This window comes from Ipomoea triloba, chromosome 2, assembly GCF_003576645.1.
Source record: "Ipomoea triloba cultivar NCNSP0323 chromosome 2, ASM357664v1".
NCBI lineage: Eukaryota > Viridiplantae > Streptophyta > Magnoliopsida > Solanales > Convolvulaceae > Ipomoea > Ipomoea triloba.
The window spans coordinates 10,304,458-10,317,417 of NC_044917.1; the positions used below are offsets into that span (position 1 = coordinate 10,304,458).

A 12,960-nucleotide genomic window follows, 5' to 3' on the forward strand; every position below is an offset into this window, starting at 1 on the left:
ATTTGAAGCTAATTATATTAACTACTTGGGGATTGGTTGACAAAGAGAGTACTCAAATAATAACCCAACAAATTGAAGCGGAATCACTCTATTTTACTCTTACTGAATTAAATAAATTAGTAGTTACACCAAAAAATGATACATATGTATTTCTTTAATACCATGAAAAAAATAAAAAAGAATAGTTTGAAACCAATCATATTAACTACTTGCCAAGGACCTTGTAGTCCAGTGGCATTAAACCCTTCCCTTTATACGAGAGGTGGTGGGTTCGAGCCTCAGTGGGGGCAATGCTGACTCTTGTGCTTCAATAGGTTGAGAAAGTAGTTATGGACAGATACTGCATTGTAATAGCGTTAGTAGTATTCAAAAAAAAAAAAAAATCATATTAACTACTTAGGGGATTTGTTGACAATGAAAGTACTCAAAATAACCCATTACCCTTTAAATTGAAGTGAGAAACTACTTTTTAATATCTTTGGATTTCTTTATCCACAATAACTCATTCAACAATAATGGTTGAACCAAGTGAACCCCAAGCAGAACACCTAAAGCTAAGGAAAGTCCATAGCTCCTATATCATAATCTCATTGCATGACGTTGTCATCTATGCTACCAACAATAACCGAATTGCAAATAACACACTACCAATAAAAAGGAAGAGAACAAATAGTAAAGATGAAGACAATGACAATGTTACTCAAAAGAGAATTAAGAACACTTAGAAAAATTCAAACTAAAAGTAGTATTTATTTAGACTATCATTTTTAGACCAAATATTTAGACTATTGATTTTACAAGGTTAGAAACATTTATTTTAGTAATAATTATAATGAATTTTCTATGTTATCTTGGATTCATATATACTTTGAGTTAGATATTTAAATAAAAAAATTCGACATTCAATTACCCATGTATAAACTTCTTCTATGTAATCTTGCATTGATATACTTTCAAATATTTATTTAAATATAAACATTGGGCATTAACCCATTCGCGCAATGCGCGTATAAAACTAGTATTAATAAAAAGCATTAATTGCAGGGGAGATAGGTAAATATTTAAAATATTATATAAAATTTATTACTCCGTATTATTTAATAAAATAAAAGCATCCTTGTTTGAAAAGTAAGTTTTAAAGTACAACCCCTATTTAAAAAAATAATTAAGATTTAAAAGTATCTTGTTAGGTAAAAAAACTCATAAACATAGATATTGGAATTTGATAATTAGGGGATTGATTGTAGGAGTTTGGAGTTTTATTAGAGAGCTACTTAGGGGTTTGATATATAGGATATTATAGATGATAATTGTTAGAGAGTTATTAGTTAGTGTATAATATATATATATACGACACACACACACATATATAACTTGAAAATGTATTTTGAAAGACAAGAAATAATAATAATTTCTTTTTTTTATCTCTCTCCTTAACCTCCCTTTAATTTGTCATATCTTTCTCAATCTCTCCCCGGTCTCTTCTACGTACTACTTTATTTTATTTACTCTATATAGTTCTATTCTTTTCTTCTATTCTATTCTATTCTATTCTATTCTATTAGGAGTAATCAGTTTGGTTCGAGTTTTTCGATTTGAATTTAATCAAACAATTCGATTTTAATTTATTATTAAAAAATGATTTTTGTTTACTTGCATACATTTGGTGCATTGGACCTTGGTTATTGATCATATATGCAGCTTAATTCTATGATATGATGGACTTAAACGACCCATCCATCGAATTCCTCTCATATAACAATACCAAAATCAAGATAGATGGTTACAATGAAAGAGTCAACTAACTTGAATTCATTGATTTGCTGTGATCTTTCCAAACTGCTAGGGGACGGGGGACCAAAGCTATAATGCTTTGGTACCACATGATAAGATGATAGTCATACAATCCACCGTAGATCTCAGTAGTCTATTTGCGTAAAAGTCAACTCTCTAAACTTATCTCTCTCAATTAATGACAACTTATTAATTACTCATAAAGTCACCTCCATCAGCAACTTGATTTAGAGCCAAAATAAGTCCCATTTTCCAATTCCCGTATTTAATATATATGTAGTATAACTAATTAAACCTGCAAAAAAAAAAAAACATAACAAAAATAATTGAAAGTAACCTCGCTCTTAACACGTCTCTTAAGCATCATCAAAAGTTTAACTACTGGGCAGTTGTGTGTTTGACTTTTCATGTTAAAATTTACAAAGATTAATTTAAAATTAAAAAAGAAAAAAAAAAAAAAAAACAGCCACTTGTAAGTTGTAATAAAGGTGATGGAGTTATCTAGAGTCTATATAAAGCAACCCATCTTCATTTCCAAAGGCAACATTTCCAGCAAATATCTCTAGCTCTCTTAAGGTTTCAATTCTCTTGAAAGATTGATCTAAGCAAAGGGCAGAAATGGCGAAAATAGGAAGTTTTCTGGTGACTTATTCGCTTCTGATTTGTTGCTTGGCAGCCACTGGTTATGGGGAAGTCTTGTTTTCTAGCCTCAAGAAAAGCCTTGAGGTTTCTGTGAAGCATAAACAAGGCCAAGGTATATATATATGAAACGAAATTCAATCCATCTCCTAAATAAACAAATTTAAATTATATTCTTAATAATTATTATATTTTCTCGTGTATACATCTTCATTTTGATACGATCAGTCTCATGATAAACTTCTAGCGGATGGTTTTACATAAGTTGTAATAAAAATGATAATATTGCATATATGCAGTTCTGAAGGCGGGGGATGACGAAATCACAGTAACATGGTCATACAACAGCAGTAGCCCGGCTAAGACGGACTCAAGCTACAAGAACGTGAAGGTGAAGCTATGCTACGCGCCGGTGAGCCAAGTGGACCGCGCGTGGAGAAAGACGGAAGATCATTTGAAGAAGGACAAAACCTGCCAGTTCAACATCGCCACTAAGCCCTACAACCCCAAACCCAACACCCTGAAATGGAAGATAGAGAGGGATGTGCCCACCGCCACTTTCTTCGTCAGGGTTTACGCCTACAACGCCGAGGGTCACGAGGTCGGCTATGGCCAAAACACCGACGCCAAGAAGACGCAGAACCTCTTCCAAATTCAGGCCATCAGCGGCCGCCACGCCACGCTCGACATCTGCTCCGTCGTATTCTCCGTCTTCTCCGTCGTCTCGCTCTTTGGGTTCTTCTTCCTGGAGAAGAGAAAGGCGAAGAGCGCACAGCAGAAGTAATAAGCTAAGGACTGCTATGTCGTCCTGGCCGGCCTGGGGATTGTGTTCTGGGCGCGCTTTCAACATATATTTCTTTTTCTTAACTTCTGTCTGGCAATTAATAGCATATCATATCATATCATGTGTACGTATTAACTTGTGTTTAGGTAGAATTGCCCTTGTTTGGGTTGAAAATTAAAGATCATCAATTTTCATATATTATATATATATATATATGTTCACATGCATAGAATAAGAAGTAGTACTTTTAAAATTTCAACTAATTTGATCATCAAATTGATTAAAATTTCTTCAATTAAATCATTCCGAGGGGCCAAAATGGTGATTTCTCTATTTTTAAAATTTCATCAATTTGATCCTCGAAGGGTTTAATTGACAAAATTTTAAACAATTCAAAAATCAAATTAGTTGAAGTTGAAAATGAGGGACTACATTGAGAGTTGGGAATCAATTGATGGACCAAAACAATTGAAAACTTTTATGTTTAGGGAAAATGTACAAATAAGCCATTGAATTATTTGGGGAATAACAATTAAACCACTGAAATCCAATAAGCTCCAAATTCATCCATGAATCTGTAAAAAAAGAGCAATTAGCCTTTTTAACAGGTTACCAACATGTTTTTGCTGATTGGGATGTCACGTGAATTTTTTATTTTATATTTTTATTATGAGTTATTTCCACTTTTGGTCCCACGAGTATGAGAGCATTTCCACATTTGGTCCCTGACTATTAAAATTTTCAGATTTGGTTCCACGATTTTTAAATCTCTACCACATTTGATCCTTCCGATAAAATTCCGGTCATCGGTAGACTATTTTTCTGGCGAATGAATTATTTTAAAGGACAAAATTATCTTTTTATACTAAAAAAAAAAAAAAAAAATTCCCCAAAACCCTTTCTTTCTTCCCACCCTAGTTCCCTGCAGCCATCTTTCCCTTTTCCCCCAATTAATTACGCATTTTGATTTCACTCTGGATGTTGAATTGGTAGCAATAATGGTATTCTGATATGTTGATGGGAAGTTGGGAACTAGTTGCATAGATTAATGCAATAGATAAATGAACAATGGATTCATGGTAAGAATCAATGGAGGCGAGTGCTTTTCTGGAAATGAGACATAGATTTAGGAAAATATATTTGAAATAAGTCAAATAACTAATTTTGAAGTATTGAACCCTAGATGGACTTGGAATAGAATACTCCTGCTGTGCAACCACGGAAATAATACACAAACAGCAAACTCATATCCTTCCTCCTGCAAATTAGCGTCTCTATCGCTGCCAGTCCGGACTGCTGCGAGCCCGTGACCATCATCTATTGCTGCCGGATTGCCGCGGCCGAGCTTCAGCCTTCAAATTTCAGACCATCGCCTACCGCGACTGTCCGGACTGCTTAGTTTTTTTTGTTGGGTCAAATGCTTATAGGAAAATAATAATAATAAAAATCTGCGTGGCATCCTAATAGTATCCCAATCAGCAAAAACATGTTGGTAATTAACCTGTTAAAAAGTCTAATTGCTCTTTTTTTTACAGGTTCATGGATGAATTTGGAGCTTATTGGAGTTCGATGGCTTAATTGCTATTCCCCAAATAGTTCAATGGCTTATTTGTACATTTTTCCCTTATGTTTATGTATGAATTAATTCTAGCAGATGTCCCTTGTGTTTGGTGACAATTCTAAATTTAATTACAGACGGTCAATTTTGCCATTTAACATCCCAAACTATAATTTTTTTAGACACTTTTAGTCTATTCCAGTAAAACTTTATTTTAGCCAAGGACATTCTTTTCAATATATATATTTTTAAAATTTTCAAAAAATAAAAATAAAAATTTCCAGTTGTATGCGACAGTTTTTGTTTTGTGTTTTCCGATTTTATTTACAATTCATCCTCTTTGTTTTCAGAAGGTTTATTTGCCTTTTACCATTGTTTACGTTCTTCATAGGGTAACAATTCAGACCTTCTAACTACAATATTTTACAACATTAAATTACAAAGACATAAATAACTAACTTCAAACCTTAGTATGTAGGCATAGTCTATTTCTCTCTTGCATTTTAATCAACATCAACATCATCACCTTCCCTTGTAGGCATAGCAGCATGCTCACCAGATAAAATTTCTTGATAGGACAGGTTGATCTTGATAATAATATGTCAATTGACTTAGAAAACTTCCAAAAAAAAAAAAAAAAAAAAAAAAAAAAAAAAAAAAAAAAAAACAAGAAGAAGAAGAAAACTTTTGGTAATATGCCACATATGAAGTATTATTAATTCAGTAGTTCAACTCAAGAAGCACCAGTGGTCTAGTGGTAGAATAGTACCCTGCCACGGTACAGACCCGGGTTCGATTCCCGGCTGGTGCATCGCTTTTAACCTCATTACTTCATGTGCAAGAAGGGAAGGAAGCAGCCGAGATACGACAGCAGCTCCCAGCAGAACTCAGAAGAGATCATAATGAGTTTCAGAAGGACTTTGATCACCACTAGAACTGCCTTTTTTATAACACAAATTAATGCGTGAAACTTAAATAGCTTTGACCATATGGGAGTATTCACTCTTATCTTATAACTAGTATTTTGTACGCGATGCGCGAAAACTTATGCCCAATATTAAAATACTAATAAATACAAATAATTAAAATGTATAATACAAATTATATATACACAAATAATATATGTATTTTATACACACATATATGATTTACCATTAATAGAAATTTAATTAAAATATAATCAACCATTAAATTAATTATATAATAATTTTAATAAAATGAAAATTAAAGAATAGGAAAAAGATATGATAGATATAGGTGTAGGGTAATAATGATGGAGTTAAAACTAACGGTGTTATAACGGTGTAAGGGTAGTTTTGTATAACAAGAATGTAGTAGAGACAATTTTGTCTAATAACATTGAAGTGTACAACATTTAAAGTAAAATGTACACATTTATTAGCATCCAAAAAAGGGATATAAATCAAGGACATAACCTTGATTGAGACTTATTATGTTTTTAGACTCAAAGAATAAAAGTATAATTTAAAAAAAAAAATTAAAACATCATGTCATCAACCCAAGCCTCCAATTATAAATTCCAACTCAAAAATATAATGTAACCGTTATTAATATTTTTTTAGAATAATTAATTCTTGTTCATCCGTTATTTTCATTTGTAGATCAGTGAACCAACTTACCCATACTTTGATTAAGGCAACTAATTCTCAATTTGGTATTCTTGTTTGAAAGGCTTTTCCTCCGGGTGCATTCTGCACCTACGTACTCTCTTAATAATATTTGAGTTCATTTGGCGTTAACAAAAATCACGGTATTACGAAAATATATTCAAACAATTGACCGAATGGACAGTTGCATTGCAACTATGTCAAGGGTATATATTAATTGATAAATAAGAAAACGAAAAGGCTAATAAACAGTTAAACACTTTATTCTTGATTAGTATTATGCTTTTCAATATAAGTATTACATTTTTATCTTGACCCAATCCTTCTTACGATCAAAGATCCGTAATAAGACGGTCACACATAAATTTTTGCCTTTCTCAACTCCCTCTTCTTTTCTAATCCTCATTATGTTTTCTTTTTTAGAAGTCCACTTCAACTTGAACTAATGTATTATTATCTCACATAAAATGTGTAATACTTCTTACTTAACCAAACATTAGTTGAAACTAAATAATGATATTTCTACAAATATTTAATAATTTACGAATGTTCCTTCTTACACTAACCAAACTTAAAAAAATTAAGAATGGGTGCATGTATTCATCATCAGTTAGCTCTGGTTCTTGTATTGTTTGGCCATTCAAACCATAAATGGAAACATTCTTTTTGGTTTTAGTAAGATTGTCAAATCGAAATAGTTTGTTAAAGACCTTGTGGTCTAGTGGCACCCGATTGCACTTCTACATGGAAAGTGTATGAGTTTGAACTTTAGTGGAGGTGATATTAATTCTAAGTGCGAACTTGCATGCATTTGGATTGCATTTTTTATTATTATAATGCAATATCTGTTCATAGCTACTTTCTCAACCTATGAGGCTCAAATCCACTCCCATCATCCATGTGAGAGTGTAAACCGGGACACCGGGTGCCACTAGACCACAAGGCCTTTGGCATACGCATGCATCTTAATTCCTCTCATATAACAATGGCAAATTATACCGTCAACCAGTCGGATCTACATTACATTGTATCCTGGTACAAAATTAACTTTCGTGTAGTTGACACATTTTGTATATGCAGTTGACAATTTTATACTTGTAACTATCATATTGTGTAACAGCAATTATCAAGTTATTGTACAGAATATGTTAACTAAAGGTACACAATTTTTGTTGTAATATAAACCACGGTCCATGGTAAAACAATTGTATAACAGTACCAAAATCAATATGTATGTTGACAATATAATGAAGGAGCTGAGTCAATTCAACTTCATTGATTTAATTTGCTCTTTCCAAACTGCTAGGGGACTATGACAAGATGATATATAGTCATACAATCCGTACATCTTAGTAGTATATTTGCCTAAAGTCAACTTTCAAAACTTATCTCCATACGTGTTCTTAATTAATGATCACTTAGCTTATTAATTACTCATAAAGTCACCCCATCAACTTGATTTAGAGCCAAGCCCATCCCCATTTTTCAATTCCTGCATGTAGTATTTATTATTATGTATTAGTATAACTAATTTATTAAACCTGCAAAAAATAACAAAAATAATTTAAAAAGTAGCCTCTTAACACGTCTCTTAAGCATCATCAATCGTTTAACTACTAGGCAGCTGTGTTTGACTTTATATGTTAAAATTTACACATATTAATTAATTTTTTTTATAAAAAAAAAAAAAGAAAAAGAAAAAGAAAAAGGAAAAAAAAGCCACTTGTAAATAAAGGTGATCTAGTGAGTTCTCTGGAGTCTATATAAAGCAAGCCATCTTCATTTCCAAAGGCAACATTATTATTTCCATCAAATTAAACATCTATCTATCTCATCTCTTAATTAAGATTTGTGTTGGAAGATTGATCTAACCAAAGGGCAGATCGAAATGGCGAAAATAGGAGGTTTTGTGGTGACTTATTCACTTCTGCTTTGCTGCTTGGCAGCCACTGCTTATGGGGAAGTCTTGTTTTCTAGCTTGAAGAAAAGCCTTGAGGTTTCTGTCAACCATAAACAAGGGCAAGGTAAATATCAAACTTCAATTCATCTCATAAGTAGTTTGGATTCTCTTCGATCGATCGATCAGTTTTTCCCAGAATATGTTATTTTGATTTTCTAATTCTTTAATTTTTGTTGTTGTCCATAGCCTGCTGATAGCTAGGATAGCCACAAGATTATATTCACCACTGGATTCTATTTCATATTTCAACTTAATTGAAACAGCATATATTTTACTAGCTAGAAACAGGCCGGAATTGTTATGAAGAAAATCTATACATCAGATCATGCACTAAATGAATAAATATAATTGTAAAATGTTTTAGTTAATCAAATAGAGCAAATACCAATTTTGGTCCCACGACTATTAACAAAATGACAATTTTAGTCCACATGTTTAATTTCTACTAATTTTGGTCCCACGACTATTGTTTAGTACTAATTTTTGTCCCGCGACTACTGTTTTATTGCCAAAATTCATCGCGTCGCTCACAATCCATTTAAAACGTGTCAAACTCTAAAAATTTTAAAGGTATTTTTGTCATTTTCAACTCAATATCCAAATTTGAGCATGAATAAAGAAATTTAAACCCTAAGATCGATCACAATTCACAATTCTCCTCCTCAAATTAATGTAAAATGAGGAGAACAACTGTGAATTTTGATCGATTTTAGGACTTAAATCCATTTATTCATACTCAAATTGGGATATTAAGTTGAAAATTATGAAAATACCCTTTACGATTTTAGATTTTTGCACGTTTTAAACAGATGGGTAACCGGCGTGATGAATTTTGGCATTAAAACAATAATCATGGATGAAAATTGGTACTAAAATAATAGTCGTGGAACCAAAATTGGTAGAAATGAAACATGTGGACCAAAATTGTCATTTTACTAATAGTCGTGGGACCAAAATTTGTATTTGCTCTAATCAAATATATTCTCAAATGTAAATATGTAATCATCAAATATGCATACATATACATATATAGATATATACACTGTACTCACACACATACCTTGTGAACTTTTTTGTTGATGATCTAAGTTGAAATTTTCAATGACAGCTAATTAACATTAATTTATTATTTAAGACTTTTTAATGAATTGTCTTATTTTTACTTTTTTAATATTAAATATAAGTTAAACAATAATTTTCGAATGAAATATGACAATCACTTGGAATAAATTAACATTCCAAAAGTATATTACTCTACTCTCTGGTACAAAAAGAACAATATAAGAATTATTATTGCACCTTTGAACTAAACATTGATGTTTAATTTATTGGCTTTTAGTTATTGTTTTTATTTTCCAAAAATTTGGTTTCTTAACAAAAAAATTTCCTTTGTTAATCATATATATATATATATCAGCTGGCCAGCAAGTTTGAAATATTTTATTCAAACTATTACAGAGTACATTATTTGATTGATTGAGGATAATCTTACACTTACATCTTTATTTTAACATAATCACTTTCACGGACAGAAATTTGTAAGACAGTTTCACATAAATTTTCTCTAACAATAATAATGATAATATTGCATATATGATCGTAGTTCTGAAGGCTGGGGATGACGAAATCACAATAACATGGTCATACAACAGCAGTAGCCCGGCTAAGACGGACTCAAGCTACAAGAACGTGAAGGTGAAGCTATGCTACGCGCCGGTGAGCCAAGTGGACCGCGCCTGGAGAAAGACGGAAGATCATCTGAAGAAGGACAAGACCTGCCAATTCAACATCGCCACCAAGCCCTATAACCCTAAACCCAACACCCTGAAATGGACGATAGAGAGGGATGTGCCCACCGCCACTTTCTTCGTCAGGGTTTACGCCTACAACGCCGAGGGCCACGAGGTCGGCTATGGCCAAAACACCGACGCCAAGAAGACGCAGAACCTCTTCCAAATTCAGGCCATAAGCGGCCGCCACGCCACGCTCGACATCTGCTCCGTCGTATTCTCCGTCTTCTCCGTCGTCTCGCTCTTTGGGTTCTTCTTCTTGGAGAAGAGAAAGGCCAAGAGCGCACAACAGAAGTAATAAGGGCTCTCAATATCTTTGTTTGTCACATTATGAAGTAAAAGTGAGAAAGTAGAATTTAAGAATATATGTAGTAGAACTCAATTAAGAATTAAACACGTCTGAGCTGTGTGTAACAATTCAACTTATTGCTTCAAAACGCTAAAATTCAAAAAGCTGTTCAAAACAGTTTTTTCATAAGCTTTCAATTTACTAAACATTTTTTTTACAACCAGCTAATTAGTTTATCAGCTAGTCAAACCCGCTAAATCAATCCATTAATAGTTATCAAATAATAACAATTAAAATTATATGCCAAACACCCCATTTGTCTTCCATTTCAATAGGTAAGTTTCTATTTCCTTTATCTATATTTCTATCATGCTATTTACATATTATTGTTGTGTTTTTATGCTATTTGTGTCTATTATCATTTGTTAGTTTTAGGGATTGGGTTAGAGTTGTATTATTTACTTTCTAGATATTTTATTGTTGATTAGTGCATAGATGATAGAATTCATAGGGTTCTTTGAAGTTATGAAGGATTTGTACTAGAATCTTGTTAATGTTTTGTGTACAACATTCAATAGCATTCATTTGGAGGATTTTGGCCACAACAATGAGAGTTTGGCCAAGATTTTAAGCTAAGTCACTCCGTAAATATTACAAATAGTTTCTCACTATGAGAATAAGGGAAATGGGGTGATTTAAATTAGATGATTAGCTTTGTGTGCTTTTAGGACTTGGAATTGATGCATCATGACTCATGAGAGTGTGACAATTCCTAGTCCATATTATTATATTTTTTAAATAATCATGAAAGTGATTTTTAGACTATAATTCTTACATGCCCCTCAATTCGATCTATTCCGATCCTTGGTTTGTTCTCCCCCAATCCTATAAGTTTGCTTGCATCTAGTAGATTATGCTCCTTTATTTGAGTCATATTTCTTTACTTCGTGTTCATCTCTTGTTAATATGCATTTGCTCTATCTTTCTTGTTATTGTTTAGCTTGTTAATTTTTTAATAATGCTAGTGCTTAGTTGCTAGTTATGGCATATTATGTCACATATTCCTCAATCCTCTAAAGACAACATTACACGCGTACACTCCTTATTTAATTTCATACATCATCATGTCCTCTAACTCTTCCTTCTATACGCTAATAAAAAAACTTAAAGTTAAAATTTTACCTAACTTAATCATGTGAATATAATCTTCTCAACAAGAATTTTATCACTAACATCAACAAACTTCAATCTTTGCATTATCGATGCAACTACTAACTACAGTATGTCTGAGCTCATGGGCTCCTAATTAACTATTAGGAAGAGATGCCAAGAGTATTAAAGCATGAATCTCATCACCAAAACTAATCTTAGTAGAAGAAAACTATAATTAACAATAGTATTAAAGCTAAGTCATTTAAATGCATAACAATTGAACGTCCTTTTACCATCTCCAATTCAAGTGAAATAGTTTTTCATAAGAGATTCTTTATCATTTGCAAATTAAAAGGCTTCTCGTATGTGTCAAATAATGCTTTCATCAGGCATGTAGTTATTTTCTCTTTTATTAGGCATGGTCAAACGAATAACAATATTTGTTTCTCAAGGGAATTCCAATCATTATATGACGCGACATTCTTTATTCTTTAGGTAAAATTACACCTTATAGCGTTTTTTCACTTGAACTATTCATATATTCATATTAGCCGCTCAATTATTTTAAAACTAACAATTTTACTCTTAAAATAAGTATTTTATTTATTTTTTTTCTCCAACAAATTATTGCTTATATGTAGGGATGACCACAGTTCAATTCGATTCAAACTGAACTGAAAGGTTCTGGTTATGATTCAAAACTGGAACCCAATATTTTAGTTTCGATTTATTGACCATTGGGTGAAAAGAATAGGGAACTGGAACCCAATATTTTAGTTTTGATGACAATTGAACCGCTGCTGGAATTACCTCTTTATATATTATATATTCGAGAAGTACATTTTTTTTTTCTTATGCAAATCCGTATGAGCAGCAGAATTTCTCAGGATAGGAGTAAATTTATTCGTAAGCACCTACCGCAATGCACCAGTGATCTAGTGGTAAAATAGTACCCTGCCATGGTACAAACCCGGGTTTGATTCCCGGCTAGTGCATCACTTTTAACCTCATTACTTCATGTGCAAGAAGGGAAGGAAGCTGGCGAAATACCAACACAGCTCCCAAGCAGAGAAGAGATCATAATGACTTTGATAACCCACTAGAACTACTGTCTTTTTTTCTACTCAAATTAATGCTTCAGACTTAAATAACTTTCTTCTTCCCAAACTTAAATAACTTTGATCATATGGGGATTAAATTCACTCTTATCTTATAACTAAAACTCCAATTATAAATTCTAACTCAGATTAAATATGATGTAACAGTTATTAACATTTTTTACACCCTAAAAAAATTATTATAAACTAATCTCGTTAGAGTCATTAATTCTTATTTAGCCGTTATTTTCATTCGTAGATCGGTGAAC

At 32.4% G+C, this 12,960-nt stretch overlaps 2 protein-coding genes and 1 non-coding gene across 3 annotated transcripts; all 3 read left to right on the forward strand.

Annotated features, from left to right (window-relative positions):
* Positions 1-2,352: 2,352 nt before the first annotated feature.
* On the forward strand, positions 2,353-3,420 carry LOC116010273 (high-affinity nitrate transporter 3.2-like). Its single transcript, XM_031249598.1, has 2 exons — positions 2,353-2,548; positions 2,733-3,420. The coding sequence occupies exons 1-2, from the start codon at positions 2,413-2,415 to the stop codon at positions 3,215-3,217; spliced, it is 621 nt and encodes a 206-aa protein (XP_031105458.1). The 5' UTR covers positions 2,353-2,412; the 3' UTR covers positions 3,218-3,420.
* Positions 3,421-5,515: 2,095 nt separating this feature from the next.
* On the forward strand, positions 5,516-5,586 carry TRNAG-GCC. The gene has a single exon. It is a non-coding gene; the product is annotated as a tRNA-Gly (tRNA).
* A 2,627-nt stretch (positions 5,587-8,213) lies between these two features.
* Positions 8,214-10,628, forward strand: LOC116010274 (high-affinity nitrate transporter 3.2-like). The gene is made up of 2 exons (XM_031249599.1): positions 8,214-8,427; positions 9,967-10,628. Exons 1-2 carry the CDS (start codon positions 8,292-8,294, stop codon positions 10,449-10,451), a joined length of 621 nt encoding a protein of 206 aa, XP_031105459.1. The 5' UTR covers positions 8,214-8,291; the 3' UTR covers positions 10,452-10,628.
* The last annotated feature ends 2,332 nt before the right edge of the window (positions 10,629-12,960 follow it).

What these genes read in the sequence shown, in the direction of transcription:
- LOC116010273 (XM_031249598.1), top strand. Translation starts at nt 2,413, where the DNA reads ATGGCGAAAATAGGAAGTTTTCTGGTGACTTATTCGCTTCTGATTTGT. An exon ending in GAAGCATAAACAAGGCCAAG is followed by an intron (nt 2,549 to 2,732) that starts GTATATATATAT and finishes GCATATATGCAG; the next exon opens with TTCTGAAGGCGGGGGATGAC.
- LOC116010274 (XM_031249599.1), top strand. Translation starts at nt 8,292, where the DNA reads ATGGCGAAAATAGGAGGTTTTGTGGTGACTTATTCACTTCTGCTTTGC. An exon ending in CAACCATAAACAAGGGCAAG is followed by an intron (nt 8,428 to 9,966) that starts GTAAATATCAAA and finishes ATATGATCGTAG; the next exon opens with TTCTGAAGGCTGGGGATGAC.